At 34.5% G+C, this 26,724-nt stretch overlaps 4 protein-coding genes across 14 annotated transcripts; 3 read left to right on the top strand and 1 right to left on the bottom strand.

Annotated features, from left to right (window-relative positions):
- The first annotated feature begins 446 nt into the window (after positions 1–446).
- AkhR (Adipokinetic hormone receptor) lies at positions 447–3,020 on the top strand. 4 transcript variants are annotated; one of them, XM_034340495.2, is made up of 8 exons: positions 454–649; positions 899–1,178; positions 1,304–1,452; positions 1,640–1,745; positions 1,808–2,012; positions 2,124–2,247; positions 2,348–2,480; positions 2,561–3,020. In XM_034340495.2, the coding sequence occupies exons 1-8, from the start codon at positions 639–641 to the stop codon at positions 2,630–2,632; spliced, it is 1,080 nt and encodes a 359-aa protein (XP_034196386.1). In that variant the 5' UTR covers positions 454–638; the 3' UTR covers positions 2,633–3,020. The 4 variants fall into 4 exon arrangements, with proteins under 4 accessions (XP_034196389.1, XP_034196388.1, XP_034196386.1 ...); XM_034340494.2 differs by having other exon boundaries at positions 459–649; positions 1,808–2,015; XM_034340498.2 differs by lacking the exon at positions 2,348–2,480 and having other exon boundaries at positions 447–649; positions 2,124–2,167.
- Pgant7 (N-acetylgalactosaminyltransferase 7) lies at positions 2,928–6,848 on the bottom strand. 3 transcript variants are annotated; one of them, XM_034340490.2, is made up of 11 exons: positions 6,683–6,848; positions 6,036–6,211; positions 5,693–5,898; positions 5,442–5,608; positions 5,148–5,355; positions 4,886–5,062; positions 4,578–4,821; positions 4,256–4,477; positions 4,088–4,186; positions 3,895–4,020; positions 2,928–3,819 (listed from the first exon to the last, which is right to left on the bottom strand). In XM_034340490.2, exons 2-11 carry the CDS (start codon positions 6,189–6,191, stop codon positions 3,679–3,681), a joined length of 1,746 nt encoding a protein of 581 aa, XP_034196381.2. In that variant the 5' UTR covers positions 6,192–6,211; positions 6,683–6,848; the 3' UTR covers positions 2,928–3,678. The 3 variants fall into 3 exon arrangements, with proteins under 3 accessions (XP_034196381.2, XP_034196380.2, XP_034196383.2); XM_034340489.2 differs by lacking the exon at positions 6,683–6,848 and adding an exon at positions 6,488–6,673; XM_034340492.2 differs by lacking the exon at positions 6,036–6,211 and having other exon boundaries at positions 6,683–6,845.
- A 290-nt stretch (positions 6,849–7,138) lies between these two features.
- On the top strand, positions 7,139–13,291 carry Girdin (protein girdin). Its single transcript, XM_034340482.2, has 18 exons — positions 7,139–7,287; positions 7,661–7,836; positions 7,928–8,016; positions 8,093–8,402; positions 8,483–8,596; positions 8,667–8,854; positions 8,925–9,006; positions 9,083–9,261; positions 9,337–9,463; positions 9,531–9,657; positions 9,741–11,278; positions 11,358–11,558; positions 11,638–11,783; positions 11,864–11,956; positions 12,040–12,100; positions 12,174–12,282; positions 12,347–12,453; positions 12,537–13,291. Exons 2-18 carry the CDS (start codon positions 7,786–7,788, stop codon positions 12,768–12,770), a joined length of 3,756 nt encoding a protein of 1,251 aa, XP_034196373.2. The 5' UTR covers positions 7,139–7,287; positions 7,661–7,785; the 3' UTR covers positions 12,771–13,291.
- Positions 13,292–14,828: 1,537 nt separating this feature from the next.
- On the top strand, positions 14,829–26,681 carry nab (NGFI-A-binding protein homolog). 6 transcript variants are annotated; one of them, XM_034340485.2, is made up of 11 exons: positions 14,829–15,848; positions 23,295–23,396; positions 23,537–23,674; positions 23,780–24,090; positions 24,165–24,377; positions 24,447–24,601; positions 24,892–24,994; positions 25,692–25,762; positions 25,905–26,016; positions 26,086–26,142; positions 26,269–26,681. In XM_034340485.2, exons 1-11 carry the CDS (start codon positions 15,506–15,508, stop codon positions 26,374–26,376), a joined length of 1,713 nt encoding a protein of 570 aa, XP_034196376.1. In that variant the 5' UTR covers positions 14,829–15,505; the 3' UTR covers positions 26,377–26,681. The 6 variants fall into 6 exon arrangements, 4 of the variants coding, with proteins under 4 accessions (XP_034196376.1, XP_034196375.1, XP_034196374.1 ...); XM_034340484.2 differs by having other exon boundaries at positions 24,447–24,697; positions 25,695–25,762; positions 26,269–26,680; XM_034340483.2 differs by having other exon boundaries at positions 24,447–24,697; positions 26,269–26,678.
- The last annotated feature ends 43 nt before the right edge of the window (positions 26,682–26,724 follow it).

Genomic DNA, 26,724 nt, shown 5'->3' with positions numbered 1-26,724 from the left:
AACTCATTTCTCATTAACTCGTGTGTAAAATAATTATCAGAGATAGAGTAACAACTTTCTTTACTGTACAGTTTCTTTTTTTTTTTAATTGGAAAAGCAATTAAAACAAGTTTATCATATTCTGGTAGAAAATTGTCCTCATTTGTCATTAAGTTTTGAAAGTGTCTTTGTAATGGAAACGTGTTTGTGCAGTTATCTGTTTTTATTTAACACTTGACCCTAGATTACTGAACCAGCCTTTTATATGGGTTTATAAACCTCAGTTTAAGCCGTAGGATTTATAGTTTTTGTTTGATCATTGGTACATTTTGCTAATTAGACAGTTTATTTAATAGTTGAAATGCATCAGTCTTTAATAATACATGTTAGAAATATTCAAAATAAGTGATTTATTTTATTACCACTAAAAAGTGTATTTATTTAATGAACCTTTATTTATTGGTTTCCAAACATTCAAATGAGCAATATGTGTTTTCAAATTCATCTTGTTATTGTATGAAAATTATCTTCATAGGATTTGAAAAATTTAATCAGGAACCAAATCAAAACATGGGTGCCGATTTTTCTTGCAGCACGTTCAAAGTGCAAATTAATAATTTGCTATTTCGTGACACTTAGCGAGTCCGTATGTCTTTCGTATGTTAGTAAGGTAAGTTGATTTAAATGCAAATCATAAGTTAGTTACTCTTAAAAGTCTAGCATGAAAGATCATAATATAAATTGTGGTCTGTGATAGAAATGACACAATATCAATCTGTTTTTGATTCATACCGACTAACTTACAAGTTGGTGGTGCACGCTTTTCGCGCGTGATGCAACACAATGTGATAAAAGCAAGGAAACATTGTAAGAAGATTAATAGAAAACAATGATCTGTTCTTATTGTGTCTGCTAACAGAGTTTCTGGAACTGTAAGATCAATCATGGGGGGTGACATAAATGTGGCTACTTCTACTGAATTACCCCAATTAGAAGGCAACAGCTCAGACCATTTGGAGTTACCAATTGATATGCGTTTTAATGAGGGTCACATCGTTAGTATTTTCATTTATAGCGTGTTAATGATAATATCTGCTGTGGGAAATACAACGGTACTAGTGTTAATTGCGCGTCGTAGGCGTACAACTAAATCAAGAATACACAACATGTTAATGCATCTTGCAATCGCCGACTTACTAGTAAGTAAACGTATTCTCCTCTTTATTGAGGCCGCAACAAGAAGACTTACAATTTAATTGAATGATTTATTTAGAAGAAGTTATGGAATATATTCTTAGAAATGTAACAAAGAGACATTTTCCAGGTCACCTTTCTAATGATGCCACTTGAAATTGGTTGGGCAATCACGGTTTCCTGGAAAGCAGGAGATGCAATGTGCCGAATAATGGCTTTTTTTAGAGTATTCGGGCTATACTTATCATCCTTTATTCTGGTATGCATAAGTATCGACAGGTCAGGATAATTATTTTTTATATATACAGTGTTTTATTATTGGTGATTCTGGAGACACAGAGAGAAATGTAAATTTTTTATTTGAATAGATCTACCAATAATAAAACATTCTGAATTATACAGCATAAAGTAACTTCATATTAATTACATTCATTTTGGTTTAGTACATTTAATTGTTCTATTTAAGATATTATGCTGTGATACATCCTCTTCAGTTATGGGGTGTTGATAAAAGAGGAAAGCTTATGTTGTGTCTTGCATGGGGAGGATCTATTGTATGTTCTATGCCTCAGGTATGATAAATTATATATTATACCGTTTATTCGTGAATACATATGATGTATTTTATTTTTAGATGATAGTATTTCATCTAGAAACCCATCCAAATATCACTTGGTATTCTCAGTGTGTCACATTCAATACTTTTCCAACATATACTCATGAAATAACGTACTCTCTTTTTGGAATGATAATGATGTATTGGTTTCCCCTTGTTGTGATAATATACACTTACACGAGCATTTTATTGGAAATATGTAGAAGATCGAAAAAGAGCGAAGGTGGTATGTTAGAATTTATTTAAAATTTATACTGAAATTTCACATGGATGAATCTAACTTGATATTTGCACTTTCCTAGTAATTTAATATAAAAAAATTAATTTCATTCAGATAAGATTCGTCGTTCTTCCATGGGCTTTCTTACTCGAGCGAAAGTAAGAACTCTAAAGATGACAGTGATCATTGTTGCTGTATTTTTTATTTGTTGGACACCATATTATGTCATGAGTCTTTGGTATGCACTGTTATTTATTAACACCAGAACACCATAACTTGTCATAATTGCATTGGTCTGTTCTATGTACATAAGTCATATAGTAAATTTCATATTACAGGTATTGGATTGACCGCCATTCGGCATATAAAGTTGATCAACGAATTCAAAAAGGTCTTTTTCTATTTGCATGCACTAATTCTTGCATGAATCCCATTGTTTATGGAGCATTTAATATTCGTGATCGTCATAAGGTGATCATTCTTCATTTTTATCTTGTCCAACAAATGTAAAAACCTTTACGCAGGTATATAAACATTAAATATTGTTTCAGACATCCGTGCGACCAACAACCATTGAAACTCGAGTTACTCCACTGACCTTGTCGCTTAAATTACTTGACTGATGTTCTTTTAAGTACAAAAAACGTACATATAATGTAAGTTAAATCTAGTCGTTAGCATCAAATTGAACTGTGATCGAAGATCCAATTATTAACATTGTGGTCGGTATTGTACGCGCTGTATTTAAGAATTATTAAAATAGAAAAAAGCATTTAAATCAACAATAACAGGTGAAATTATGAAACTTGATAAAATAAAATATATAATAAGACTCACAAGACAGTTAAAACATATTAAATTATTACAAATTATTATATTTTCTTCGATTTATTAATACATCATTTTTGAAAAAAACCATTGTTTTTCTTTTTTATTTTTTTTTTTTTATTATATTAAGTAAATTCTTGCCTGAAAGTATATTTTAAAAAGTTAAAAAAGATTATGGATCTACATCAGTAACATGCTCTTTTTAAGAAGAATCAGTCAAAAATAGAAGCGTACATTCTCACGTTATAATGTAAGCGAAATGCATTCAAAAATGAATGAAACATGTACATTCCAAATAACTGTCTTATGGAATAATAGTCTTTCTCTTTCTATTTTGAGCACACGTAAGGCATATTTATTTCAAATTAAAAAAATAAATCTAAAAGCTTTGAAAAGAGTAAAGTTGGTAGATAGATTTATTTGTTACAAGAAAAAACGTGTAAAAGAAATCTCAAACATAGCAAGTACTTTTACCGAATCAACAGATTTCATCGGAATCGTATGAAAAAGTTTCTTAGTTATATTAAAAATTGTAACGCTTTAATTGTATATAAATACAAATATGACTTTAAACAGTATAAATGTAAAAATTAAATGTACAGTTATAAATGTTGTGCCAATGTTGTTAAAATTATACAACACTAGTATTTTATAATTGATTAAATTGTATTGGAATTTTAAATTCCTTTCAAGGATTTTCAATTTTCAAAAAGTAAAAGATTGCGTATCTTAACTATAGTCAGTTGTATAAAAGAAAAACGGTAAATGCATAGCTTTGCCAGAAGTCTTTAATTAGGCTTTAATCGCCTGAAATGCAAACAGCACCGGTACTTACGTTTCTTCACCAGCGTGGATGAATCTGATGGAAAGACCATTGTTGATAGGTATTATTAATGTCGCATGGCATTAACGACAGCTGTTGTGTTTGAGGATGAAGTGCCATACACTTCTTGTGCACTCTGTGCAGAAGCGTTTTGGTTTTCTAAAGAAGTAATAGAATGTATGATAAATATAAAAATGATAATAAAAATCCTGTAACGTATTTATTGACACTTACTTCATCGTATTGCCATGGACCATCTACAGTCCCTAAGCGGCAAAATACGAATTTTATACCTAGACTATCAGCCGATATGCATCGCTCTCCGACACCTAATTGTCCTTTTGCATTTAATCTAATTAGCTAAGAAATATTAAATGAATGAATAAATGAAGAAAGAATTTTCATATAAAATAATTCAAGAAATTACCTGATTATTACCAAATCCATGACAATGTGATGTAGCCATTAAACTAGGCGGCGAATGACTCATTGTATCCAAGCATGTTCCGGTTGCCACATTGCGTAACTGTAATTTAAACAATAGAGATAGTTTACAATGTAGGTACTACACTATTATAAATATTATTACTATTACCTCTCCCCAATGAATGTTTGGTGGTAATTCAGGAAATTTATCAAATACGTCGTAAGCCACATTTTCCATGTACCACTGAAAACTTTTACACCTTTTTCGTTTCTTAAAGGCTAGTTGTTCTGTTATATCGCCATGATCAAGTAATTGTGCTAATGGTTCTCTTGTATAAAAGAATTCCTTGTATTTATCGTCGAACCAAGTCTCGATAACTCTTTTGTAGTTCTATAAATGAATGGACGATTTTCATAAATGTTACATTATTTAACTTTGAACTACTATAGTTATATTCTAATTGCCAATCTGAAATGACAGTGTTACTTACTATGGTTATCAGTGGACCTTTTTTCTTCTGTGCCAATTTGCCAAACGTATAGGGCATAAATCCTCTGTATACGTGACCAACGTGGGAGCATGGTACCCAAAGGATACTTCCTCCGCATTGCCATATCTTAAACGATAATTCAAAATTTTCTCCACCCCATACAAGCAAACCTTCGTCATATCCACCCAACGATAGAAAATATTCACGATTTATTGCAAATAAACCACCAGCATGAGTAGGAGACCTAGACAAAGTTTTGTCTAATATATAAATGTCAAATAATTTTGATATAATTGTTTAAGAATTACTTGTATGGCATGCTGTTGTAAGGTCGCGTTTTTTGTTCCCGTGCAGGAAGCTCATTTTCCTTATATAACATTCCCCATTCAAAAATACCTCTATATAAGCGTCCTTCCTGGTACACAGGTCTATATTCAAAAGTTTTGTGATCAATTCCATCTATGACAGGAACTGTCATTACAGTTCTGAAAATGTTTAAAACAGCACGAAAAATAAACAATTAGTTTTTCTTATATTACAATGAATTAAGTGGAAGTAATAAAACATTACCTATCAGCAGCTATTGGAGCTAAAAGAGGTGGTAGCCAATTAACATTTACTTCACAGTGTGCATCCAAAAATACTATAACTTCACCCTTAGCTTCACGTGCACCACGTGATCTAGTCCTGATCAGACCTTCTCTTTCATAATTCCTTATTAATTTCACTTTCCCATTCCACTGTTCTATATAGGACTCTAAATCCCCTTTTAAATTATCTGTATAAAAGCATATCAATGATTTTCAGTTTATTTGAATTTTTTCATAATTCAACATAGCATAATTTAATAAGTATTTTATTTACCTTTATCAGAATAATCATCTACTAGCAAGATCTCCTCTAAAAATTGAGGAGGAGTACGATTTATTACACTGTGAACAGTTCTCATCAGTACTGACCAACCTTCGTTATGAAATACTATAATTACACTAGTTTGAGGAAGAGTCTCTGGATAATTCCAATGTTTGCATCTGTCAATTAATGTTACAGTTTGTTAAAGTTTAAAATTTAAGCAATATTGCTATAAAATTTCAAATTAAAAATTGTCAACTTACTCAGGCATTCTTGTATCAGGAACTGATCTATCTAATGAAATCTCATCAGAGCATACCATATTCATACCATACTCAGACTCTGATTGCTGAACATCATTTTGTTGATCATCCCTAAGAATATGAGGTTTACCTCCTTCTCCAGATCCAGTTCTAATTGATACATGTTTTGCTTCAAAGTTACCAAGATCTTTTACTAAAACTGGAACCTATAAAAAGATATTAATAATAGTCAATATTTATTCAAATATAAATAGAAATCATAATTTTTAATTTAAAAAAGTATTGCTATATTTTTGTCTATATACTTATTTTGATATTTGTTCTTATTATTGTTTTCATTTACCTGTTTACTCTTTAGACTTGCTGACCAATATGTCTTTATATTACTGACAGGTTTCTCCGCAATAAAATTTATAATAATATATAATGTAAAAAGAACAAATATACTACAGACAATAATACTGAAAAGACGGTTCCTCTTTAACTGCACAATTCTCATTTTGTTTAAGGTAATTATATCTGCAATTAAAAATTCATTAGTGTAGCTTTTTTATTTATTTGTTTATGGTTTATTTAATATATTGAAGATACAATCAAACTGTGAAATATTTAAAACAGAAAAATATATACAACTTATATCTCAATATTTTTAAAACTATGTTAAACAATGTAAACAATAACACAATAAATTACTATTTTCATGACCTTCTAAAAAATTAAGATATTTATCAAAATACTGTAAATAAAGGTATGTATTAACTACACTAAAGAAATGTATTACAATATATAAATTACCTTAAGTAAAAATGTATCAAACAAAATAGAGTTCACTACATTAATATACTGTGGTTGTATTAAAAGAGTATTAAAAATTATAATGTAATAAACTGAATCATTATTTAAAAAAGTCTGAGGCTACGTTGCTTCACGCAATAGCCAACGTGTCTTTCTTTCGCCCAGCTTTACACATATACGATTATATACTTTTACCTGTATACGTGTCGGTATTTACACTTTCATTGAAGCCAACACGCGCTCGACCTTTCTATTTTTGAAAATTGTTTATTAAAATATCATTATTCTTAATAGTTAAGCATTATTAAGAACTAAATATCACAAACTTAATAGAAAACCAATAACTTGATTAACATGTTTACATTGGGCATTAATTTTAACATATATGTAACCTGCTTGTAAAAATTAATTTGTTAAAAAGGAAAATGTATATTATAAAATTATATTTGCTATATAGCTAACAAATGAACATGTGTATACAGGTACAGTTTTATTAAATAAACATATTCAAATATGTTTGATTTGAGTAGTGCATGTATTGCAGTATTTTGATTATTTATAAGATGTAAAAGTAAAACCAAATAAATTTTGTAATTCTTGTAATTACAGATTAGATGGCGCTGCAACCATTTTTTTAATGTATGCATTGTGTGTATATGCTACCTGAATTGGCTAGATGTTAGTTTTGTTTATACAGTTTAATCATTTACATTTAGGTGTTTTAATTTCTTTTTATGTTTCTACAAAGTGTTCAGAGAGGTTGTACGATGTTGTACGCACTTTAACCAAATACTGATAATGTATTAAATAAATTAAATAGCATATTTAACATTGAACAGAAATTCAAAATTGCATGGTTGTATTTTCTCTTGTTGCTAAATACATACATAGTGAAATGTATTTAAACTATATATACTGAGCACACTGAATAAACTGAATAGAGGTTTAATTAAATGTTAATGAGAAATATTAAAACATTTGTTTGCATCATACTGCTAACATTTTTTTATACATCATAAAAATGTAATCTATGGACTTTTGCTTTTAGATTTAGATTACTTTTATTATGACATTTCAATACATATGAAAGAAATATGTAATAATGTATTTTTAATTAAATTGTCAAAATATATCTTAATATTTTTACCAGTTTTTTCATTAATTAAATTTTAGAAAAGGAAGATTAAAAAATTTCAAAAATTTGCATTTATCTATATGCATGTATCTATTTTGTAAAAAGAAATGTTAGGGTCATTTATTAAATATTATTTCAATAATTAATGTGAGAACCTATAAAAATGGCTTCTTCTGAAATTGATGATTTATTATCTGGACCATTGGTGACTTGGGTAAGTTCTGTAATATAATTCTTAGATGTTATTATTATCAAAAGAAACTTTTAATATTTTTAAGTGTATATTTGAAATTTTTTTATAATAGTTCACCAGTTGCCTAGAGGATCCTAATTCATTAACCAGTTATTATGATCTAGTAGACGGTGTATTATTGCATAATGTATTTTTGCAAATGTAAGTACTTTGATGCGTATACATTTTTTTCCAAACATACAAAACATATAACATTTGATATGTTTATAAATCATAGAGATCCAGAACCTATACATGATGAAATAGTCCCTCCAGAAGGAAATTCATTGATTCGCACAAAAAACTTAAGAGCTGTGGTAGATAATATGAAACAGTTTTATGAAGAGGAATTAGGACATTTAGTTCTAAGGTTACCAGATACAGTAAATTTAGGCAAAGAGCCAGAACATTATGTTGCAGAAATGAAATTATTATTACTGTTACTCCTTGGTTGTGCTGTACAATGTCCTAATAAAGAAAAATTCATTACAAACATAAAAACATTGAATGTTGACACTCAGCTTGCAATAGTGGACTGTATTAAACAAGTATGCTTTCCAATATATTTGATTCATGTTATTTAACAATAAATTGTAGTAAATCATATTTAAATGTAATATGTTAATAGGTAACTGATCATCAAGATATAGTTATTACTCAAGATGCAATGGAAAATGTAAATATGGGTTGTTTATTTGGGCAAATAAAAAAATTGACTCAAGAATTGGATTTGTATCGTCAGGTATGTTTTATGTGATTAATGTTATCATTAAAGGAAGCACCATACTAATGAAAGTTTGATTGAATAATAGAAATGGAGAAATACTGTTATAAACGAAAACGTCGAAGGAAACGATTCGTCCATTAGCGGGGAACCCGAAGAAATAAACAAAATACAACAATCTAATGTTGTTATTAAATCAGAAAATGAAGATAATCATCATTATGCAGTTGAATTAGCTGATTGGAAATCAAGAGTTAGAAAACAAAGACAAGAATTGTATGTACTGCAATTAATCATATAACAATTCTTATGTCAGTTAATTTTTTTCTCTATAAATTGTTTATAGGGAGGAGAAAACTGAAGCTTTATTAGAATGTAAAGAAGAACTTGAATATCATAAAATGTTAGTAAATAAATTAAAGCAAGAGGTAAGATGATTTGCATTTTAAGAACGCGAGAAGTAGCATAAATACATATTTTTATTAAATTTCTGTTGTATTTTAGAATCAGGAATTGATGCATGAAGCACGCACAGCAAAATCTTATAGAGACGAATTAGACGCAGTAATTGAAAGAGCTGATCGTGCCGATCGATTAGAATTAGAAGTAGTAAGATACAGGGAGAAACTTACAGACATAGAATTTTATAAAACTCGTATAGAAGAATTACGTGAAGATAACAGGTACTTTGGAATAGGTGCATGTCATTGAATCTTGATCCAGTTTTCTTTATATTAGACATCATTTGTTTATTTTAGGGTTTTAATGGAAACCAGGGAAATGCTTGAAGATCAGTTAAATTCGTCACGAAGAAGAGCAGACAAAGTATTAGAACTTGAATCTGAAATTATTAAATACAAACAGTTATTGAATGACATGGCATTGGTATGTGTACATATAGAGAGAGTGAAATTTGCAGATTTTATTTCCTTTGTATAATTACATTTTCTAGGAACGAGCAGCCGATAAAGAAAAGTACCAAGAATTAGTCGAAGAAAACACTCAGTTGCAGAAATTAACAAAAGCTGCTGCAAATGAAGCTGCACTAGCTGATTCTATAAGTGATACTGAAGAACCTGGTAATGAATTATTATATTTAATGCAAAATTCTATTTACCTGTTCAGTGTATATAAATTTAACATATATTTAAATTTTATTTAGCACATACTGATAACAGATTATCCGAGCAATTGACAAATAATGCACAAACAAGAGCATTAAAATTAGAATTAGAAAACCGTCGGCTAGTTACCTTAATAGATTCCTTAAAAGAAAATTCATTTCACGAAAATTCGTCTCGTGTTCTAGAATTAGAAAAGGAGAAAAAGAAGCTATCGTTAAAAATTGAATCATTAAATGATAATATTGAAAGGTTGACGCAACAAAATTCAGATTTAGAATTAGTATGGAAGCAAGCATTAGACGAGAACAAAAAGCTACATAACTCGTTGAAAAATCAAAAAGTCGCATCCGAGAAACAGCAACAAGAATTTCAGGTTCAACATGTAAAAGTGATAGAGTTGGAAAAAAATTATGATACGGCAGTGAAAGAAAAACAACGAGTTCAAACTTTGTTGGAAAGTGTACAGAGACGTGCAGATGATTTAGAACGTAATTTCGAAGTTGCAAACCAGAAAGTTGAAGAATTAAAAATTGTTGAAAATAATATAAAAGAAATTAATTCCAAGTGTCTTGATCTTGAGTCAAAACTTGTGGTAACTGAAAAAGAGAAAGACGTAGCACAACGTGATATTCATCGTTACCGGGAAACTATAGAGGAAAAGGATGTCGCATTAGATAAAGCGGCAAATAGTATTGAAGTTTTAGAGAGAAAAGTAATGCAACTTGAACAGGATCTTCATGATTCTGTTACGCAGATTTCAAGGTTGCAAGAAATTGAGAGGTCTAGCAAGGAACTGGATTCGCGAGCTGCTATTGATAGAGAAACATTAGAGATTTTACAATCTAATTTAGTAGCTGAAAAATTGAACACTCAACAATTATATACTGTTTTAGAGAAACTTGGGTTTAGTGATAACACTTTGTTGTCACTTCCCTTGGACAATATTCTGAAAAAGATCGCACAAATTCCGGAAGTCGTTAGTTATGTACAAGAATCAAATGATTCTTGTTGCTGTGACAAATCGATACCAGAATCTAAGACTTTTGAGAGCAATGAAACTGGTAATCTTCATAGCACATTGGAAGCAACGGTAGAATCGCTCAAAAAGGAGCAAGAGCATTTACAAATGAAATTAGCTACCGCGCAAACAGCATCAGAGAATTTACTATCTGAACATGCAAAGCTTCAAGTGCAGATTACAACGTTACAATCTCAAAACAATTCATTGGCAGCTCAACATACAGCCTTACAACTTGCTAATTCGCAGCTTGTCGCTGAAAAAGAAGAATTGCTGAAACAACGCAGTTCACAACAGCAGACTCATGCAAAACTTGTTCACGATCAAGTCACTTTACAATCGTTACATGAACAGTTGAATAACGAATATGAAAATTTATTCCATGAACATGATACTCTGAAATCAAGTCTACGAGATGTGAAAAATGAAATCAGAATGTTACGCGAGTCTTATGAAGGAATCAAAGAGAAAAACAAATTATTGCAAACTGAAAAAGAATCATTAGTGAATGACGCGAAGAGTTTAAATAATTTACGAGGAGAACATTCGAAATTAAAGGTAGTCAATCGCCTAATTGCTTTTTATAAGATGGTTATATATTGATCCTAAATCTAATATGTAATTTTAATAATTTTAGGATGACTTCAGAAATTTATACACTGCCACAGAAAAGTTGAAAATGGAATATAGAAATTTGCAAGAAGATTATAGGAAAAATAAAATTGAAACAAATCGATTAAGTCTTAAATTAACAGAGATGCAAGGAGAACTTAGCACCAAAGATGAAAGATGTTCGAATTTAGAACTTCAAGTGAATAAACTCAATCAACGTTGTGAAGTACGAATAAATTTTTGTTTAATAGGGTACTAATTAATATGTTTTAAATCATTGTTTCCTTACGTTATTTTTATTGTAGGTGTTACTACACATGAATTCCGGTTTAGATAACGATAGACGATCCTTAATGGATCACATTAGTTTATTATTTAGTCAATATCATGAACTTTTAACTCATTCTCTTGAAGATAAAGAGCATTATCACATGGAAGAAAAAATGTATACGTAAGTGTTCTGAAAAATTGATTGTTAACAAGTTATATTTACTTTAGATTGATATCTTAACTGAGTATCTTTTATTACAGAGATACAGTAAATTATCTATACCGACAAAAAGAAAAATTAGAAGATAAAATCATGGAGCATTACAAAAAGCTAGAAAGTTGTACTTCAAAAAAGTAAGTTATACGTTAATTTATATATGTATTTCAAAATAATTATTTTCTGCTAATTTTTAATATTTTTCATGTATCTTTTAAAGGAAAGGATTTGGATCGAATTTAGTGCGAAGAGTTCGCAAAGCATCAGAGTTTCTTAATAAGGTAAGTAAATTAATGTATGTGTATTGAATAAAATAAATTTCAGATGTTTTATACTAAAATTTATGTGAATTAGAATCGACGATCTTGGGCTGAAGATTCCAAACATTCCGAAGGAAAAATATATGAATCGGAATCTGGAGGAAATGATTCCGATGGTAGTACAGAAGATCATAGACTAGCTGGTAAATATTTATTTTAAATATCTTATTGTTGCGTTTATTAACATAAATATTTTATGTTTGAAAGGATCTGCTAGAGGACTTGGATCGGACGCATTGTCCCTTGGTCATCCGGGAACTAGAAGGACAGTATATTATACGGATGATTCGCCGCCACCATCAGCTAATTTACCAGTATGAATTTTCCTTCTGTTTTCTTCATATCTAGTTTCTTACTATTTTTAAGTGTACATATAACAAAAAATGAATTGTTACAGGAACAAGGAGATGATAGACGTTCAATTTTATTAGAACAAACACCGCGATCAGAAGTGCAAGTAGAACCTCGACCAGTTTTAATATATAACAAAGTATCAGCAGTTATAAATGAATCAAAGAATCTTAATAATAGTGATATGAAGGATGTAGAGCAAGAAGAAATTGTGGAAACTCCTGTTGATAAAGATACGAAAGCAGGCAATCCGGTGTGGTACGAGTATGGTTGTGTATGATTCGACGTTCTTTCCATTCATTGTGTGCTTATCACAAAATTTGTGCTTTTTTACCGTATTGTAATAATGTAACTCTATTTTCTAATCATTTAATTAACGAATGTTTTTTATAATTCGTATTGTAATTGTATGTTTCAAAAGACTTTCTACATGATAGCAATTGTAATTGAGCATTTACGAGTTCCTAGAAAAGTTTTATGGCAGAAGCGCATATTGCCAATTTATTTTCAAATGCAGTATTTATTTTACACTTGGTACTTTTAATATATCATTTATTGACATGTCTTCAAACAGATTTTTATGTATTTATATATAGTTTATAAATAGTTAACTGTACATCAGCTTGTATGTAATAATGCGAGATACGCATTTTCTTTTGAAAACAGCGTAACTATTGTGTGTATAGCGACCTAAATATTCAACGAATATTACCAATATTTAACTTGTTTCTTATGATGAACAGTTAAACTAATTATACTAAGTCTATTCTTGCTTTTATTAGAAGCGAAAAATAACAGTGACTATATTAGATAAATGTGTTCTTCTTAATTATGCGAAATTCCATATTTTGTTTTAAATATTGTAAATAATAATAACTGATGTATTCTTTTCATTAATTCGATCCGATCAATTCAGCGACGCATTTTGACAGCCAGAGATTCAGGGTCTCACGCGTCCCATCATTGAAGGGACACACACCTTAGTTTTTTATTTTCTTATGGTGGGGAACGGGGAGGTTGCGACGAAAAAAAAAGTGACCACTGTCTGCTTAAACCCTTTCTCAGCGTTTAAAAATTTGCATACGACGCATATCCGACGAATTATATCGCCACTTTGAAGGTCAGATGTTCAAAATTCTTTTCTCCTTACATTGTTATAGATACAATAGAATATTAAGCGCAAGAATGCATATTTAATTGGAACCTTAACCCAATGTATTTTTATTATTACTTAACGAAAAAAAAAGTTATTTAGTCGTTGCAAACTTTACAGAATATCATTATCTTTTTCTTTTTTAAAGATAAACTTTAACAACCTTATCCATTCCGTCTCTTCTAACTTACCCTTCGACGAGTATGTCGACGACGAGGGTGAAACAAAAAATTTCGCTCGCAGCAGCGATTGGCTGGCAAAACCTCCATCTCCAGCTCGCTTTTTCCATTTACGAGAATAACAATCTTTCCCTCTATTTCTACTGGCGCAGAAAAGGTAGGCCAATGGAGTGGGAATGGTATGACGAAGGGTAGTGGTAATAGTAGTGGGCGGATGGGTGCAAAAATACCGCTGGCAGAAGCAAGGGTAACAGACTAAAGTAGAGAAAGAACTATGATGCCATTGAACGGTTAAAAAAGTAAGAATCATTCAACACGATAGCAGGGAACAATAATAATAAAATATTAAATTAATTTGATCATAATTGAGATATCATTCGAAATTTGTAGATAACGCAGTATTAAATCTACAAAAATATTAGCTGCTTGTGGACCAATGCAATGGTTGGCTAAAGAAGTGGTATGTCACTGGGGGGTGCACACAACGAGGGGAGGAAAAATGGCTTTTTAAGGGGGACATTTTCTTTCTATCTCTCTCTACTACCACTCGTTTGCCGAGATGGTAAAGTTCAAAAGGATAGTGGAGGGATAGTTTTTGCACCGACGTGATGGACTAAGTAGGGGCATATACATGTAAGTATGTCTACATATATAATCATATGTAGTTACCTATGAAGAGAAAATGATTGAAAGATTTTATAATTTTCTAAACTTGATCATTTATAATAATATGAATTCTAGAAGCTGTAACTGTAGAATTCATTGAACAAATCATTTGAATATAATGATGGAACATGATTTGCATTATTGTAAAGATAATAATAATAACTTATTATTTATTGAGATGTGAGAATTAAAGAACATAAGAAAGTGAGATTTACGTACTGTGGTTAACGCGACAATGCCTATCGTTACTCATCGCATACTGGAGTGGGGAAATTGCAAAGAGCAGTGGGGATAACCGCACGTGAATGTTGAAATGGTGGGGAAACGTTGCACGTTGTGTAGTCTAGTAGAAGGGGCACTGTAACAGACACAGTGGAATCACTTGATGGCCGGCAATGTATACCGCGTTATCGTTCCAAGTGTCTCGCTACTACTTTTCGAAGTGTTAGCACAATTTTTATTACTTTTTTATTTAATAGTTAAATTATTTCAAATATATAAATATCCATACGTTTGAAACATAATTACCGTAAAAAGTCTCGATAGTCTTATACGAAAATATAAAGATAGATCAAATGTTAACTCACCGAGTAATTATCTGTTATAATATTGAAATTAATTTACACGATTACATATGATTTTAAGTGCCGTCTGCAATACGTGTTTATGATAATAAGAACTCACGTTCGTTAATCTTTTGCTTCCATTTTTACTGTTATTATTCGCGTTTCCATTTATCATGACGATTGGCCGATGACGTTCAAGTAACATTACTTTATTATAATATAAACGATTCGTAATCTCAGCACAATTGGTGCTAGTTACTATTTGCATCGGTGTCATCGAAAGAAATGTATGGGACCGATCGAACGTGTATCGTATTATAAATGCATAAATCTTTCGATGCGTTGGAATGCAATAAACATTGTTCGAGTGTTGTGAGTGAACACTGGGAGGTAACACCTCAGTGTCGTCCTCCCTCGAGAAAAGAACGAAGAGTGGTATTACCTTTCGAAGATGGAGAGTCGTGTGCTCGGTGGACCCACAACGGAGGAGACAGCAGTGGCGGTAACAACAACGTGCAACATCGGTACACCCTCTCCAGTGCCAACGACACCGATCAACGCAGTTCCTGGTGTTGGTGGTGCTGGTGCTGGTACTCTAACTTCAACCACTTGTACTATTCAGAATCCTGTGGTCGTCGTAGCAAGCCCACCGACTAAACACCAACAATCCGCTACCGTACTATCCACTGCACCCGTCATCCCTACTGTTCCTACTGTCCCTACTGCGGTGTCCACTGTCACTGCTGTTACCGCTACTGTACCGAAGATACTTAGCAGAAATGTCAACGGCACGTGTAAGTCTACTATTTTCATTTTCTTTTATAATCTATTGTTAAAAAGTAAAGGGCACCTTATTTTCTATGATAAATTTATAAGAAAATTAAATAAGTATATTACTAGTGATGTACCGGAATGTACAAAGTACCTATAATCAGTATGATGTCAGTCAGACAATTAAAAAAATGTCTGAAAAATGATAAACTATCTTACGAATCAATTTTGGACATGAAAAAAAGTAAATCAAAATTTTCCCCAATCTCACAAAATGACGCTGAACAAATTTCTATCGATTAGAATTCAGTTTTGTAAAAATTTGATGAAAAATCAGCTGTGTAAGCGTATAACGTAAATATACGTGTGTGCCCAAGTGGATGAGCATTGTCTACTTGTGCTAGGAAGAAGCATGAGTCAGGCAATGAGTAAAAAGCGTCGCGCCAAGCAAAAAGGCACTTTTTCTTCCGCCATCAGTGAGCAACTATTGCGAGATCTGTTTTTGCGGGTTTCTTACGAGATGAACGGCCATCGGAGGTAACCGTATAAGCAAGGAGTTGACCAGTGCAGACTAACGGTAAAAAAAAAGTACTGGTTCACGGTTTTGCTGGTGTTTCTGCGAAAGTTGAAATTGCGGGAGAGATCTCACGGAGACGCCAGTTGGTCCATGCTGCAAATGGCTGGCTACTCTTTTCCGCTTCTTTCTCTCTTCCTCCTCCCTTTCATTCTCCCTCGCGATCTTATCCTTTTCTTTCTTTTTTCGATTGCGCAAATCAAAGACTCTTACCCATTAGAAGTTGCTTAATACTTTATCGCCGGCCAATTTGTACTCGCAATCATTGAAGATAGCGAACGGTTATTCTTGAGTAGTCTAATGCATTCGTTCTGCTTTCACTCTCTTTTTATTAAGTTAAAAAATTGCGCTAAATAGTTTTTGTGAATAATTATAGAAGAGAATACTTTCTATTTCTAATCATACAGAAAATCGTATGGTCTCTAATCAACATTTCTAATATTCATCTGAAAATGATTAGTTTTCAACGGATATTTTTCGTTTAACATAAAATATCTGTCGGTATATTAATACGTCCTAAATGTATCCTATTCGAATGACGAGTTGACTCATCTTCTCGAGACAATAATAATCCCACATCCTTCCATCCTTCTCTTTTCCACGGATATGATGAAACGAATGGAATGTCACGTTTTCGAATATCATCCTGGCAAACGAATCAAGCGGTATGTTTGCTTAGAATTAGTATGCCAGAGGCGGCCTATTTGAAACACGAGGATAATTCAGAGCGTCATAAATTTGAGCCCGAACGCGTGTAAAAACGGCCACTTGCTCGCTCCGCCGCTATGCAACTTGACAAAAAATCTCGAACCTTTTTGCGGCAAGTTCGCTGGATTCCCGCGCTTACTTAGAACTTATTGAGCCAAGAATTTTTTCCCTCGCGAACGTGTCCACGGCAGTAGCCAGCACTCTCTTGTATCCTCGAGACTCCTATACATGTACTATCGTTTTATGATTATCTACTTGACGTAAGCGATCGAATTGTCCACTTATTTTGGAAATAAGAACAAAAAAAATTCTCGTATATACACTATCGATCAAAAGTATCGGATCACTTATTATTAAGGATGCTGAAATTTTTTAACGAAAGACTTAATATTTATTCTTATAAAAAAAAAAATCAATCTTCAGATTTTTCTATTTGAAGCAATTCGTTCGTAAAATCTGAAATGTCTGACTAAACGCAAATATTGGCGGCGTATATAGACGCAGCTGCTTGTTCTAACGAGCTCTTTCATTTCTCCTTGTGTACTCTGCACGCCTTCTGAACGAGTTTTCTGTGCATACCTCCGACGTTAAAGGGATGCTTGAATGTAATCTGAATACGATCAAGAAATCGTGCGACCTGTGGGTGGATGCACTCGAATACCGGCTAATTCGAATGACGAGCCGAATTCGAGGGGTTGAGAAGACTGGTGAAGACACGGTGAAATCGAAAGGGATACGGCTGAGGCAGTGAAGGATTACGTGAAACCAGCCTCTCATAAAAAAAGAGAATAATTTTTATATTTCATCGATCTCCATTTTGCAGTATACTAATTTGAAAATTTATATAAAATATGGAAACGTAATTAAGGAAAGTACACGTAACCGGAACCGCATTACAAGACACCACGTAGGACCAATTCCGTTCAAAATGCAATCATCGAGGAGGCAAAAACGAAACATTCGATCATCGTATCCGCAAACTCACCGAGTCAGGAAAAAGGAAAAAAGAAAAAAAAAAAAGAAGAAACCAGCGTGGGTGTAGCGGGATCGAGTTCTCGATAACATCCGTTTTCTTCGGACAAACAATTGATCGGAACAAAACAGACAAATGTTCGATCAAGGAGAGCAGAATATTCCCACCGGAGGGGTCTCTTTTATTTCGTTCACGAATAAATTAAGAAGCGAGAGGTGTCCGCGACTAGGGGGCACACACGGTTGTCCCACGTTTTCTCGCGTACACCTTTCCAACTTTTTTTTTCAAACGACATAATCCCGCGAAACGATGCACGGCTGCGCCCGCTACCTGTCGAAACGCACCGCACACCCTGCGAGCTTAGGTTACCGTGTCCTCGTTCGTTCTTCACCAAAGCGGCCCGACCGGACCCGATAGTCCGGCATAACCCCCTTCGTTCGACACTGTTCCGCGGCCCTTCGCCTCGACATATGCATATCGTCACCCCTTTACATCAGTCGGGAGAAAAAAAAAAAAAAAAAAAAAACTCGGAAGAGGCCTGACCCAGGGAAAAAAACAAACAGCTTAGGAAAGGATTCTTTGTCTCTTCCTCCTGTGCTCCTTTCTCTCTATCTGATCTCTTCCTTTCTCAGGCTCTTTTTGCTTTCTCCCCACCAAACCAGATAGAACTTTTTCTCGATGTTTTTATCAGTGTTCAACCTTGCGATCCACTAGGTGGTGGGAAAACATGCGTGCTCACGCGTTCTCCGTACCATTTTCGTATTTCTTTTTGCGGTACGAATGCCGCGAAAATCAAAGGGGAGGGGGTACGTATTGTGAATTCGAAGATTCTTCTTTTTTTTATCTCTTTAGATAGATGGGAAATAAAAATGGCGAAACTGAAAGGAGGAACGATGCGCTACGTGACTGAGAAGTGACGAGCGCCCTTATTAGAAAAAAATTAGCCCTCGATGCTTCGCTCATAACCCTTTGATTCGTCTTCACCGGGTCAGAGAAAAAGTGATTGAAAAAATGGTTTATTCGCTTGGTGGTCGTGGGAAAGGGTTCTTTCATCGTTTCACGATCTTTGTGTCTTTTTGAGAATCGTCTCCTTCCGCGTTTCGCTTGCTAAGTTCAAGTTAATTTTATAATGTTATTTATCAAATATTTATTATAAAATTGTCTCCTTAGATTGTTGCATTTTGAATTTCAAAATTATCTCCAACCCTTAGATATCAATATTTGCCGCTAAAATGTTTATAAAACGAAGTTTGACATTGTTAATTTTAATCAATTCGTTCCGAGGAAACGATCGGTTTCATTTCTTATTCGGATGAAATATTAAATATATCCGAAGAAATGCAGTTTATGCATTTCATGGACAGGTCTGTCTCGGATGCAGGTAAAAATGCAATGCAAAAACGATTAATGTGCAAGTGTATCGCTAAACTCGTCGCTATTTACAATGGAATCCAGATTTATCCTGTTTATTCGGTCGAAGCTCGTCGTACGACTTTTTACCCGATGTGTTTTCGTACGTAGACAGCCAACAATCGCTTGGTCGACCTCCGAACTCTTTCATTTATTCTTGGCTAAAGTTGGTATATTTTATTTGTCGGTCGGGATTCTTCATTTTTGCGAGCGTGTTACGTGGAAACGTCATTGTTTCCATGGAGAGAACTTAGATTAAGTATCTTGATGTCTTCTACTTAAAAACAAGTAGGACAGAAATACGCGGAAAGAAGTACACCATACAGGAATACGGGGGTCAAACGGGTAGAATTTATTATAATGTTCATCGTGATATTGCAAATTTTTTAATTAGATACTGTGTAAAAATGATCAAGAAGCAATTATTGTTTGAAAAAGAGACGGTTACCAGTAAGAATTTTTACCCTTTGGTTTCGTCGTTAAACGAACGTAATCTGCCATTTAAAACCGTGTCAGAATATTTTACAACTTCAACGGCCCGTTGATTTTTTCAATGGCGGGGTACAGAATCAGTCGACCATACTTTAAAATGCTTTTAAGGGAGGGAGTTGGAAGGTTAGGGGATGGAAAACGATGGAGGTTGGTCCCTGACAGAAGGATGCTATAGGGGCCCCACCCCGTGTACCCAAAAACGGCACCCAGCCAATGTCGACAGAGGTATTAACTACCCCTTTATAAAAAATGCATTTCCTCACCCCTGGTCTGCAGTTCGGTAGTCGAGCGCATCGTGCTACCATTTTTATACAACGCTCGATGGAAGTATAAAACATACTGCAATAAATTTTTAACTAAAATTTAAACTAATTAATTCTATAAATTGTTTTTATAGATTTTATCTCCTTTAAAATCAAGCGTGCCCCACATACTTTTCCAAACACACGAATGTCATAAATAATACCGAATCGCAGTTCGGCTAACAACAAATCCGTTAAAATACGTTTTGAAATCGTGCGGAAAAAAGAGCGAAACAGAAAAGAAGGTCGCATTATAATCACCTATAATTACAATTAATCCCTTTCTCTAAGGGTCCCGCACGGTTCTGTTTGCAGCCCCTCGGTTGATCGTCTACCGGCAAATTAGTTTTTTTTTTTTCCTCCTATAGGGATCCAACAGGGGAGAAAAAAGGTGGGGATAGGTAAAATCGTATCCTAGAGAAGGGTCTAGGTTGGTACGATGATGACGGTGGTGGTGGTGGTGGTGTATGTCGAGAGGAGGAGCGAAGAGGGCAACGTGAACGAAAACGGTAAGGGGTGGTGCACAGAGAGCAGCAGGAAAGATAAAAAGAGGGCTGTTCGGTGTGTAGAGGGGGTAACCAAGAAAGCGAGGGGCTGAGCTGGAGAAGGGAGGAAAGGCTAGATGGAGAAAGAGATAGAAAGGAAAGGTAGGGAGATCGAAACGGCGACTCAGTCCATCTGTCCGGTGTTTTGTCCAAGCGGCGGCAGAGGCACTAGACAAAAACTCACCTAACCCTTCCTTGATTACAATGCCGGCAAAAAGCGAAATACTAACCGCTGCCGCCGCCGCCGCTGCCGTTGCCGTTGCCGTTGCCGTTGCCGTTGCCGTTGCCGCGCGAGAACGGCCGCTTCTAAGAAACTAGACTCGTTTTTGCGTACCATCGGAAGAGCGTCCGCACCCGTGAGCTATCGGACAAAGAAGCTATAGCACTCGTTCGTTCTCCCCTTCACCGCGATCCCGAACGTCTTTTACCCTGGACCAACCCCCCTCATCACTGATAGCTCTCCACCGCATCTAGCATCGCTGCTGCCTCACCGCCTTTCTTACCCTATCGTGATGCTTTCTCTTTCGCTTTTCCTCTTCGCTTACATGCCTCCATCCTCCTGTTTCTTCTCCCCTTATCCATTACCCACCAGCACTTATCGATTCTACTTTCCTTCGAACCTTTGATACTTTCGGCCAACGTAACTTCTTCGTATCGGTACTAAAGGAATTATCTTCTTTTATTAGAACCTCGACCGTCCAAGTTAGATATCTGGGTACACGGGATAAGAATACAAGTTTAATGAATGGAAAGGAGTAGAAACGTTAACCAATTTTCTAACGGTAAGAAAATGAAGTGTCATAGGAGCGTGTCCCTGGTGAAAAGCGAGGGATCGTTAGCGGAGAGAAAAGTCGGTGGTGACGAGAAGACAGCGCAGACGCTGTGTTCCCAGGGAGGCTGAGGAGGCCACGGTAGGATCAGGTTTTTCTTAGCGCGTCCCTGGTGCGCGGTATTGGATGCTATGCCGTGACGATTCTGCCTCCGGCTCGCGTACGTGTTCCCGGCTAACAAAAACGATTATCCTGTGCCAAAAAAGTTGTTATGTAAATGCACTGCCTGTCCTAGACTGTCGGTCAGAAGCATAGCTACTCTACTTGATCCGGGGGAAGAGACTCATCGATAGAGTGGTATGCAGTTCGAAAATAAATTAACGGCTTCGTAGGATTCTCGTATCGTAGACTGTTACAGATTCAACATTTTTTTCACAAATTTATTCATCCCAATCTGAACGAATAAATAATTTTAATGAATTCCGAAACGTCAAACAACTGGATCTCTGTTACCGTTTCAATACATCATTAGACTACTTCTGTCGTATTACATTATGTACTCGGTAATATTATGTCACGACGTGACAAGCTTAACTTGCAACGTAACGTGACGTAACTGACGTAAGATAGTTACCGCGTAATCGTTTAGAATGATAACGGTAACTTTTTAAAATAGCATGTAATGTCATGTAACATTGTTCCCTTTCTATTTCTACAAAGTTTCATAAGGGATATGTTACCAAAACCGTTCGATTCGTTATGTACGATGGTATCGCATTGTAAGTGAAATAAGGCAATCGGGAGATGAGTGTCTCAGTAGAAAAATCCACATATCCCTTTGGTTCTCGTTGCTGCAGGGCCAACGTCAGAAAAATCTCGCGGAACGAGTCACCCCGCTGCTGTCAGGGACTTACTCGTATCTCGGTCGGTGTATATAAGCGTGAGACCGGGCCTCAGGTTCGTAATAAGACCTGACGGCCAGGTTTTTCAGCATCGCTCTACCGTATTGCTCCGTATCTCCTTCTGCATTTCTTCTCTCTTTCGTTCTCTCTTGGCTTCCTGTCACTCTCTTTTTTCCCCTCCTCCTTCCTCTCTCACTCTTTCTCTCCTCATCCCCTAGACATATACATCTCTCTCTCCCTCTCTTCCGTTTTATCTTCTTTCCCTTTGTTTTAATTTCTATCTTTTCCTCTTTGTTGCTCCTCCACAGTTCTTTCTTCGGGACACTCTCGCTGCCCCCGTCGTCGCGGCGTCTGATGCCATGCCAGCGGTACCGGTATTAATTTATACGCCGTACGTGTGTGCACGCCGCTTTTTCTTACAGTTCCTCGAAATTTGCAAGAAACTAGTCGGACACCCTAGCGGCTCGACCGTCTGCCACATACTGTTCGCGGTGGCTCGGTTCGCCAGTAAGCCTCTTGCTGAACGCCTCATGAACCCACAATCGATTAAGAAAAGATTCACCCTTTCATTTCGAGGAATTCAGGCAGTTTGGAATGCCGGGATTAAAAAGAACACGAATACGAGACCGAATTCAATTTTTCGAACAATCCCCCTTTTCCTTGGATCTTAATTATTAATGAGATAGCCTTGAAAAATCGTGGGAAATCATTGATTTAATTATATTTGAATATTCAGTATGCAACATATTATGTTTTGAATGAATTTAAAAAAGGATTCCGTTAAATTGTTTAGTGGTACAGACATCAGTGCCTCAGAACGAAGCAGAACTGCAACTATACAGAGTGATGCAACGTGCTTCTTTGTTGGGCTATTATGATACTCTTCTAGAAATGGGTAAATATTTATTAATAATTATAAATCAAATTCAAATTCTATCAGTCTTTTATGTTTTTAAATATACGTAAAGGTGTTTTGTTAAATAATAAAAGAAAAAATGGCAGAGAAACCCCGGTGTGTTATACAAAATATTTTAGGTGGTGACGACGTCCAGCAATTATGCGATGCTGGAGAAGAGGAGTTTCTAGAAATTATGGCATTAGTTGGTATGGCGAGCAAACCTCTTCATGTCAGGAGACTTCAAAAAGCTCTTCAGGAATGGCTGACAAATCCTTGTAAAGTACCACAATATTGAACTGAAACTTATTCAAAAATATCTTGGATATCATTCAACTAATTCTTTTAACAATCACAATAGCGTTAATTGCATTTTGTTCCAGCACTTTTTCAAACACCGGTTGTACCAACAAATGCTACGTGTAAAAATCCAGGAAGCATAGGATTCCCTTGCGCGAGTCCCAGGCCGCAGGTACAGAATCTTCAGGGTTTCACGACAACTTCGCAAACAGTAACCGCTACCCCTTACGTTTCGTCGCATGTATCATTAACGCCATTGCCATGCAGAAGTACCAGCCCTATTGTATCTGTAACGAGTGTAACAGCACCAGTCGCTTCAACGACTTTTCGACAGAGTCCAAGCCCTAACACGTCTTTACCTTACGCAACGTCTCACAGCCCTGGTGTATTACAAGTACGTTTCATACTACTTTGTTCTAGGCACATGAAACAAGAAGTTGTATTCAAAAAACAATGTTATTTTTACAGGTAGGAACATGCGAGTCTTCCTGTGGTAGTGGCACAACACCAAGTCCTAGCGGTGGCGGTGGTGCCCCTGCGAGTCCGACCCAGCCAACTCCAACCCTTTTACAATCACAAATACAAAGACTCGCTGAAGCCGCTGAAAGACTTGCTGCTACTATTCGACCGGTTGATCCAAAACCACATAATGTTAAGAAAAAGATTTGCAAAAATTTAGAGGTATATCAACAGTGTCGAATTTTTAATATTGTCTAATTGGACTTAGGTATACAACTGTGTCACTTTTAGATAGTAATGGCTATGCCTGATAGCGATCCGCGTAGAATGGAAGAAATTAGGAAATATGCAGCAATTTATGGAAGATTTGACTGTAAGAGGAAACCAGAGAAACCATTGACATTACATGAGGTGTCAGTAAATGAAGCTGCTGCACAAATTTGCAGGTTCGTACCTGCCCTTCTTACTAGAAGAGATGAACTGTTTCCTTTGGCCCGGCGCGTTGTGAGAGATTCTGGGTATCATTATTCGAAAAGTCATTAGTAAGTACTTTTAGTGTGTATCAAATGTTGTTAATCGTATTAGATATCTAACATTCAAAGGTTGAAAGTTAATATAAAGGTGAAAATAGTTTGAGTTACCGCCTGCTGATCTTATTTTTCAGATATATAAAATCGAATAAAGGTAAACTTATTCATTATTGTATTGTTGAATACATTTATTTCAAATGTTTTAGTTTATCTGTATCGAGGTCGCGTGAAAATGGCGAAGAAAACGAGCCTGAACGTACAAAACGGCAAAAGCTTGAACTCGAGGGTGAGAATGAAGATGCCACCCAGGTTAGCTCACCCCGACCATAAAAATCAGCCATATGCAAATGATTCGGTTTAAAGTTATCACAAACTTTGGATGAAATCAGGGATTTTGGCGTAAATGCATCTTCTTAATATTAATACACTTAAAAAAAAAAAAAAATCAGAGATATTTTAATAATATTTTTAAAACACATTAAAATACTACTGATACATCTCCAAAATTATGATAACTTAACATTGGGATTATACATAGCGAATAAAGTTAATATAGTTAATATAAAATATTTTATGCATCTTAAAAAAGCGTATTCAAAGTCCTTGATGAATTCTCATAGTTGTGATTGTTTTGACGGGGGATCATTGGCATATTAATGAGCTGCTGCACACGCTTGAGCGCTAACCACTAACCATGCATCCAGCACATAAACTACCACTACATTGCACAGGCAGAAAAGGTCAAGTATAGCTTTCGCATAACATGCACGGCTTTGCACTAACTGTTTGTGTATTTCTACTTATTTCTACCTATTTAATTTATTTTATTTCACACTTGTTAGGACTCTATGCTTTGTTCCTGGCGTCCTGACAAGTTGTGCATGATCGTTTCATTATTTCTCATTTTATATACTTATTAACTACAGTAATAACTACCTGTTTTTCTTCTTTACTATCCTATACTATATTTGACACCTCTACTGTCTCTAGCAGTTCATTGTTTTAGGAGGAGTTGGATCTTCGGTGTCCTGAAATAGATATAAATAACTCGACGATGAGAAGACATAGATCATCAAGGTGATTATTTTGAGTTCACTTAGTTAACAAAATATAGCATAGCAAGTGTATAAAGGGTAATAAAATACGATGAATGTTTAATATCTCACAACAAATTATTTTGCAAGTATATATTGATGTTCAGACATTTGCATTGTTTTAGTCCAGTTTGGAGGAAGAAGAATAACAATGGTATGTTCGGTGGAAATATTGAAGAAATCAGCGACTCTGATAGCCAACTCTCATTTTCAAATGAAGAATCTTCATCGATACATGTAAGTAAAACCACTATACTAAACATCCTATCATCTACTTTATTAAAATTATTAAATGACTATTTTCAGGATACTAATGAAGTTGAAGCAGATAATACTGATAAAGAGAGTGATTTCAATCTCAAGGTATATTTTTGTTCGGTCACTGTTACTTTTTCTCGTAACGAAAAATTTTTATTTTAATATTATCGTTTTTTGATATAAATGTTGCATTTTCCTATAGTACTAGAACTATGATTTTGTTAACAATAGGTAATAGCCTCGCGTGGAGACAATATAATTGCAGTAGCAAATCCTGCATTAATGGAATGTAATCATCCCATAAAAGAAGAACCAACGGACGAAAAACCTACGCTGTGATATTGTTGAAAATATTGTATTATCTTATTTAGTATCATTCCTAAAAGTGTATTTCAGCTTGTATTAGAATTACAATTATTATCATTATCTTTACTTGATTATTGCCATGTTATTTACTATGATTCTTATATTAATTGTTGTTATAATTGTAAAAAATTTCTTTATTAGAAACTATTCCAAGAACAGAATTACTTAATTTTTAACACTGTTTCTGTATGTTAATACGATATTGATGACCATGCAATTTTAATAAAATCTTGGCATACATTATGTTAAACTATAAAAATACCTTTAGACATTGTATATACTGTATTTGTTTAAATCAAAACGAAACATATACTGACTGAA

The sequence above is a fragment of the Osmia lignaria genome, chromosome 10 (assembly GCF_051020975.1).
Source record: "Osmia lignaria lignaria isolate PbOS001 chromosome 10, iyOsmLign1, whole genome shotgun sequence".
In the NCBI taxonomy this organism is placed as follows: domain Eukaryota; kingdom Metazoa; phylum Arthropoda; class Insecta; order Hymenoptera; family Megachilidae; genus Osmia; species Osmia lignaria.
This window is presented reverse-complemented; position numbering and strand designations above follow the sequence as displayed.

Excerpts from the sequence above, each read along its gene's own strand:
- AkhR (XM_034340494.2), top strand. Across the intron at positions 1,179-1,303 it reads TTGCAATCGCCGACTTACTA|GTCACCTTTCTAATGATGCC; the intron begins GTAAGTAAACGT and ends GACATTTTCCAG. Across the intron at positions 1,746-1,807 it reads TTGTATGTTCTATGCCTCAG|ATGATAGTATTTCATCTAGA; the intron begins GTATGATAAATT and ends TTTTATTTTTAG.
- Pgant7 (XM_034340490.2), bottom strand. The coding sequence starts at position 6,191 with ATGAGAATTGTGCAGTTAAAGAGGAACCGTCTTTTCAGTATTATTGTC. Across the intron at positions 5,899-6,035 it reads CAAGTCTAAAGAGTAAACAG|GTTCCAGTTTTAGTAAAAGA; the intron begins GTAAATGAAAAC and ends ATCTTTTTATAG. Across the intron at positions 5,356-5,441 it reads AGATGATTATTCTGATAAAG|ATAATTTAAAAGGGGATTTA; the intron begins GTAAATAAAATA and ends GCTTTTATACAG.
- Girdin (XM_034340482.2), top strand. The coding sequence starts at position 7,786 with ATGGCTTCTTCTGAAATTGATGATTTATTATCTGGACCATTGGTGACT. Across the intron at positions 8,017-8,092 it reads CATAATGTATTTTTGCAAAT|AGATCCAGAACCTATACATG; the intron begins GTAAGTACTTTG and ends TATAAATCATAG. Across the intron at positions 12,454-12,536 it reads CACCATCAGCTAATTTACCA|GAACAAGGAGATGATAGACG; the intron begins GTATGAATTTTC and ends GAATTGTTACAG.
- nab (XM_034340483.2), top strand. The coding sequence starts at position 15,506 with ATGGAGAGTCGTGTGCTCGGTGGACCCACAACGGAGGAGACAGCAGTG. Across the intron at positions 23,675-23,779 it reads GGAATGGCTGACAAATCCTT|CACTTTTTCAAACACCGGTT; the intron begins GTAAAGTACCAC and ends ATTTTGTTCCAG. Across the intron at positions 24,378-24,446 it reads AGATTTGCAAAAATTTAGAG|ATAGTAATGGCTATGCCTGA; the intron begins GTATATCAACAG and ends TGTCACTTTTAG.